This window comes from Chiloscyllium plagiosum, chromosome 4 (genome assembly GCF_004010195.1).
Source record: "Chiloscyllium plagiosum isolate BGI_BamShark_2017 chromosome 4, ASM401019v2, whole genome shotgun sequence".
NCBI lineage: Eukaryota > Metazoa > Chordata > Chondrichthyes > Orectolobiformes > Hemiscylliidae > Chiloscyllium > Chiloscyllium plagiosum.
Genome location: NC_057713.1, coordinates 73,800,786 through 73,807,617, shown reverse-complemented (window position 1 = coordinate 73,807,617; position 6,832 = coordinate 73,800,786). Strand labels below are relative to the sequence as shown.

The 6,832-nt window shown below is 38.4% G+C and overlaps 1 protein-coding gene across 1 annotated transcript in view; it reads left to right on the top strand.

Annotated features, from left to right (window-relative positions):
• dcaf13 (ddb1 and cul4 associated factor 13) overlaps window positions 1–5,840 on the top strand; it is a 75,144-nt gene extending 69,304 nt beyond the window's left edge. Inside the window, exon 11 of the mRNA XM_043688437.1 lies at window positions 5,387–5,840. Coding sequence (XP_043544372.1) covers window positions 5,387–5,474 — 88 coding nt within the window. The 3' untranslated portion in view covers window positions 5,475–5,840. The remainder of the gene's footprint in view (window positions 1–5,386) is intronic.
• Window positions 5,841–6,832: the final 992 nt, after the last annotated feature.

Sequence of the window (6,832 nt, the reverse complement as noted above, 5' to 3'; positions counted from 1 at the left end):
GGTAAAGGTGGATAAATCCCCAGGACCTGATCAGGTGTACCCGAGAACTCTGTGGGAAGCTAGAGAAGTGATTGCTGGGCCTCTTGCTGAGATATTTGTATCATTGATAGTCACAGGTGAGGTGCCGGAAGACTGAAGGTTGGCAAATGTGGTGCCACTGTTTAAGAAGGGCGGTAAAGACAAGCCAGGGAACAATAGACTGGTGAGCCTGACCTGAGTGGTGGGCAAGTTGTTGGAGGGAATCCTGAGGGACAGGATTGATTCGGGATAGTCAACATGGCTTTGTGCATGGAAAATCATGTCTCACAAACTTGATTGAGTTTTTTGAAGAAGTAACAAAGAAGATTGATGAGGGCAGAGCAGTAGCTGTGATCTGTGTGGACTTCAGTAAGGCTTTCGACAAGGTTCCCCATGGGAGACTGATTAGCAAGGTTAGATCTCATGGAATAAAGGGAGAACTAGCCATTTGGATACAGAACTGGCTCAAAGATAGAAGACAGAGGGTGGTGGTGGAGGGTTGTTTTTCAGACTGGAGGCCTGTGACCAGTGGAGTGCCACAAGGATCGGTGCTGGGTCCTCCACTTTTTGTCATTTACATAAATGATTTGGATGCGAGCATAAGAGGTACAGTTAGTAAGTTTGCAGATGACACCAAAATTGGAGGTGTAGTGGACAGTGAAGAGGGTTACCTCCGATTACAACATGATCTGGACCAGATGGGCCAATGGGCTGAGAAGTGGCAGATGGAGTTTAATTCAGATAAATGCAAGGTGCTGCATTTTGGGAAAGCAAATCTTAGCAGGACTTATACACTTAATGGTAAGCTCCTAGGGAGTGTTGCTAAACAAAGCGACTTTGGAGTGCAGGTTCATAGATCCTTGAAAGTGGAGTCGCAAGTAGACAGGATGGTGAAGAAGGTGTTTGGTATGCTTTCCTTTATTGGTCAGAGTATTGAGTACAGGAGTTGGGAGGTCATGTTGCGGCTGTTGGTTCGGCCACTGTTGGAATATTGTGTGCAATTCTGGTCTCCTTTCTATCAGAAAGATGTTGTGAAACTTGAAAGAGTTCAGAAAAGATTTACAAGGATGTTGCCAGATTTGGAGGATTTGAGCTACAGGGAGAGGGTGAACAGGCTGGGGCTGTTTTCCCTGGAGCATCGGAGGCTGAGGGGTGACCTTAAAGAGGTTTACAAAATTATGAGGGGCATGGATAGGCTAAATAGACAAAGTCTTTTCCCTGGGGTGGGGGGAGTCCAGAACTAGAGGGCATAGGTTTAGGGTGAGAGGGGAAAGATATAAAAGAGACCTAAGGAGCAACTTTTTCACGCAGAGGGTGGTAAGTGTATGGAATGAGCTGCCAGAGGAAGTGGTAGAGGCTGGTACAATTGCAACATTTAAGAGGCATTTGGATGGGTTAATGAATAGGAAGGGTTTGGAGGGATATGGGCCGGGTGCTGGCAGGTGGGACTAGATTTGGTTGGGATATCTGGTCGGCATGGACAGGTTGGACCGAAGGGTCTGTTTCCATGCTGTACATCTCTATGACTATGCTTAAAACCATGCCTTGCACTTTTTAGATGGAATTTTGAACCCAAATCTATGCTAGGCTTTGCTGGAACTTAGTTTGAATCCCTCTAGTCTGGTTTATCATTCTAGCCAAGATACCCAAACTATTCTTATCAAACTTACAAGTAACTTCCTTTATGGATATGACAAATATAAAATTTGTCACCTTTTGCATCCTACCTAACTTGTCTGTTACCTTTGCCTTTGGTTTAGTTGATCTCCTCCTTCCTCCCTCTGTTCCTTTCCATTGGGTGGGTCTACACTTCCTTGATTTCATTCTTGTCTATCTCATCATAGGCAAAGAATCATATGCAATTACTCCCATGCCCATTTCCATACTGTAACCTTCGTTATCCCCCAAGAATCTAACTTTCGTTTTCTCCACTCAAACATCACCGAGGCCAAGAATCACATGCCCTGATTCAGTTTGGCCAACTTAGCACACCTTTTATACATAGGGTTTACCTGTTCTGTCTGACCTTTAAAATCTTGGGATAAACCTGAAACATAAATCCCAGCATGGCCAGCTTTTTAGATAAAAGTGCTTGTAGTATGTAACAGGAACAGATAATGCACTAGGTTACAGTTTTTCACAAGACAAGCTCCCCGAAATCCAAACTCGCCTGTATTTCCATGTGTTAATATACAAGCACACACATGGGAATCTAACTTTCGTTCTCTCCGCCCCTTTGTCAATATTATCGAAAGCACATTGTTAGTTTTCATACATATACTGACTACATACATCTCTACTTCACCACCTCTCTTAATTTCAATATCATTGCGAAATAATCAGATTTTATCCAACCCCGAGACTTTATTAGCAGCAATTTCCTTCAAGTAATTTGGAATGACAGAAGCTTGTCTTTGGTTTCCATTCCATACTCCACTCCCTTGCTACTGACTCTATCCTATCCCTGTGTGAAACTAAATCAGTTTGTTCGCAAGCCTTTGTTTTTTTATTTGACCCTCTGATTTGTTTCTGTATCATTGCCTAGCTTCACCCGCTTCAGTTTGTGTTGATGAAATAGTGTTCATGCTTTTATTACCTCCTGACCTGACTATTCTGACTAGTCTCCTAAATTCCTTTCTTAATAAACTTAATGTCATCCAAAGCTCTTGCTGTCTGTGTCGTTACTTGCCAGTTCTGTTCACTTACCACTCCTGTGCTTGCTGGCTAATTGGTTCTTTGTCAATTAATACTTTGATTTTAAAAATTTCATCCTTATTTTCAAATACATCCCTCCCTAACTCTGTAATTTCCTTGAGATCCACAACTCTCCAAGATACCTACACTTACCAATTGTCACCTCATAAGCATTCCTGAATTTAAGGTATTTTTAATCAGCCTATTCAAAGATGTTATGACATGCTTCTGTAGATGAGATTTGAACCTGAGTCGCCTGGGTCAACGTTGGGATACTACCACTGTGCCACAACCACCCTTGTTAGCTGGGGCTCTGGATTGTGCCCAGTGACATGTCCATTTCTTCACCATGTTTCCCTAAATCAACCTGTTCGGACATGGTATGATAAATTTCTGAAGACAGGTGGGTTTTGAGCTAAGAGCTTCTGGCCCAGAGGAAGAGATGTCATTACTGTGCCACAAGAGGTCCATTCCTAATTTTGATTACTCCACTACTTGTTGCCTTTCGTTGTTTAGGCCTAATTCTGTAATTCCCTCCTTCCTACCTCTTTGGCCAAGCTTTTGGCCCTTTGCTCCAATTTCTCCTTGAGTGCCTCCATTCACTAATTTTGAGTTTTTTCCATTCCTATGAAGCACCTTGTGACGCTTATTATATTGAAAGATCTATACAAATGCAAGTAGCTGTTGTTGAATTCTTCATTAATATTTGCATATTGTCACTGGGACAAGAGTGGAGCACTTTTTCTCTTACTCACTTTTTTGACCTCATGTTATTTCACAAGGTATATATTCTTTAGTTTGTTACAGTTCTGGCCATCCTTCAAGCGAAGGATTCTGAGATAACATTCTTTTCTCCACTCAAACATCACCGAGGCCAAGAATCACGTGCCCTGATTCAGTTTGGCCAACTTTGATTTCATTCTTGTCTATCTCATCATAGGCAAAGAATCATATGCAATTACTCCCATGCCCATTTCCATACTGTAACCTTCGTTATTCCCCAAGAATCTAACTTTCGTTTTCTCCACTCAAACATTACCGAGGCCAAGAATCACGTGCCCTGATTCAGTTTGGCCAACTTAGCACACCTTTTATACATAGGGTTTACCTGTTCTGTCTGACCTTTAAAATCTTGGGATAAACCTGAAACATAAATCCCAGCATGGCCAGCTTTTTAGATAAAAGTGCTTGTAGTATGTAACAGGAACAGATAATGCACTAGGTTACAGTTTTTCACAAGACAAGCTCCCCGAAATCCAAATTCGCCTGTATTTCCATGTGTTAATATACAAGCACACACATGGGATTTGTATTAACATATGAATTCAGGTTAGTGTGCACACATCTGAATATAGGTAAAAACAAGGACTGCAGATGCTAGAAACCAGAGTCTAGATGAGAGTGGTGCTGGGAAAGCACAGCAGGTCAGGCAGCATCCGAGGAGCACATCTGAATATGTGCAGATATTTATTTTATGCAGGTTAGCATATATGTGAACCCATATTATACTGCTGAATGTGCAGGTAAATACGCCAGCTGCAAGAGAATAGGAGGTATAAAGATAGTGGTGTCTATCCTTCCTTATTTAGCAATTTGTAAAATATTTGTTGATATTAATCAGGCAGTTTTAAAAGCTAAAACACAACACTATGTAGGATTCCTCTAATTTGACCTGAGACTTGTTTCAGCAGTAAACTGAATTATAAATTCTACTAAACTAAATTGAATTGACAAACTACCCTGTGCCATTTCAGAGTTCCATTCTCCTCTGTGACTCTATAACTCTACTTGAATTGACATATCAGTCTTCAGTTATATTTGCTGTTAGTTTTGTTTTCCATAATTATGTTAATCCAGCAGGGCCCCGTCAATATTTGTTATGACCACACTGATTTTTATATTATGGGCTTTCAATTTAACTGCGGTTTCAATTCCCACTTCAAGTGGTCAGTCTGGTACCAGTAGGCCAAAAAACATTGAGGTATGAAAAATTGGAATAAAGCAAGTTAAATTTTTTAAATATTGCGTAGCAAGATATAGACCTCTACAGAATACAAGCTAATCAGTCTCATGGATTAGTGTTGCTGTTGATTTGTACTCTGAACAAGCCTCCTACTACTTTAAACAGGCTTCCTCTCACCAGCAGTCCCTACACCATACTTTACTGAGCCAAATATAGCTGCTAAACTCTCAGCCATTGTGTGGTAGCAAGGACCATATCTGTGATGTTGTTGAGTAAGGAATTTTCTCCTATATTCTTATTTTACTGGTGACCGTTTTATATTTATCATCTCTGGTTTTGTATATCCTCAAGTAGAAATGCCTTCTGTATGGAGGGATTTGATAGGATAGATGCTTATAAGAAAAAGACATTGGCTAGTCTTTGCAGAAAGAAGCTAGGATGGGGCTTGATATGGGTTTGTGATAACTGTTTGCGGGAAGTATTCATACTGCACAATCCCATTAACCATCACATTCCACAAGATTTCTGTTGGCACTTGTAGAATGTCATTTCACCAGTCAAGACATTATTGTTTGTTTTAATTGATAAACTAAAGTAGACTTTTCTATGTATAACTTTTGATCTCTTTAAAATAACTTGTCACAATTTGTTGCAGTTACGGAAGTATATTCATGTTTATTATAGCTCATTACAAGCTCACTTTTCTTTCAGGGAATTGAATCGGCGCAAGCACAGAAAACCAGGCTCTGAACCATTTGTGTCCGAGAAGAAGAAGCATATTGTGGCTGTGGTAAAATAGTTTTTCTCTGAGAACAAAACATATTAAGCATTGGATAAGATTACAGAAGTAATTTTGTTAAAACTGGATGGGAGGTAAAAGTAATGTTGCCTCAGTCCTGCAGATACTCATTTCAGAAATTGGGATAAACATTAGAAATATATCTTCATAAATAATTTTATGTATAAGCTGTTTCAATGGACATATTTAAATTATCTGGATATAAATTTTCTAGTAATGTATCATGTGGAACTAAAACTATGCCAACCATCTAGCAACTGAGAACTTTTTATATTATTAAAGCCTCTGCTCAATAGCTTCTAGAAATTCTATTCCTATCTATTAATGGTAGTAATATTAAAGTATAAAGTCAAGATAATTGAATTCTAAAATTGAAATGATTGTTATTATTTCTTTCAGTGTTATTCAAATAGTCTTGGAAAACCTTTTTAATGATTTAATTGACAAATAAATGAAAATGTTTAAGTATCTGATTCACATTTTGTGATTTGTCTTTTGACCAAATGATTTTTTCACTCTTTCTAGCCCTCTCTTCCATAAAAATTCAAACTTATACCAATCATTTCATATACTGATAAACATGGAAAGATGCATTTAGTATGTTTATTTAATATTATGCATTTATTATCTTTAACATTATGGATACTTTGAAAAGAATTATCGATAGATGCATTCTCTGGAGGCAAGTAAACTAATCACACACAAAACCTGGAACATTAAAATTTTTGATGTTTCCTTTTTATCTCCTCCACTAATGCAAAATCTAAAAATATAAAATGTATGAGCATGCCCTAATCAGTTATGGTTCAAGTCCCATCATGTCAAGAATCATAATCCTGACACTACAGGACACTATTACTTCTGTGTCAGTTATGACCCAGTATAGGAAAGTGTATATTTCATTTCAAGATTATTTTGAAGTAAAATGTTCTGCACAGCATTTCCAAAGGCGTTTAACTATTTCCAAAGAAGAAGAAGAGTGCTGATTTAGTATAGTTGAGACTCAGATCAATAGACTTTTGGTCTCATTAAAGCAAAGGATAAGACAAACCATCTGGGAAGTGAAGTTGAGGCAGAAGATGATGATAAAAATCATTTTGAATTGTGGAATAAACTCAAGAGGCCCTATGATCTACCTATTTTTATGTTCATAAATATCTAAGATCTGATTATTACTATAAATGGAATCAAACCTGAATGGATATTGATGAGAGGTTAAATGTAATGTGTGTATTTAAATCTGTGACTAAATCCTTATAAAGCAAAGGATGAGCTATAATATGCTAATTGATGCAAAAACAATTTTCATTTAAATAGCACTTGTGACGTAGTGAAACATACCAAGATGCTTGATTTTC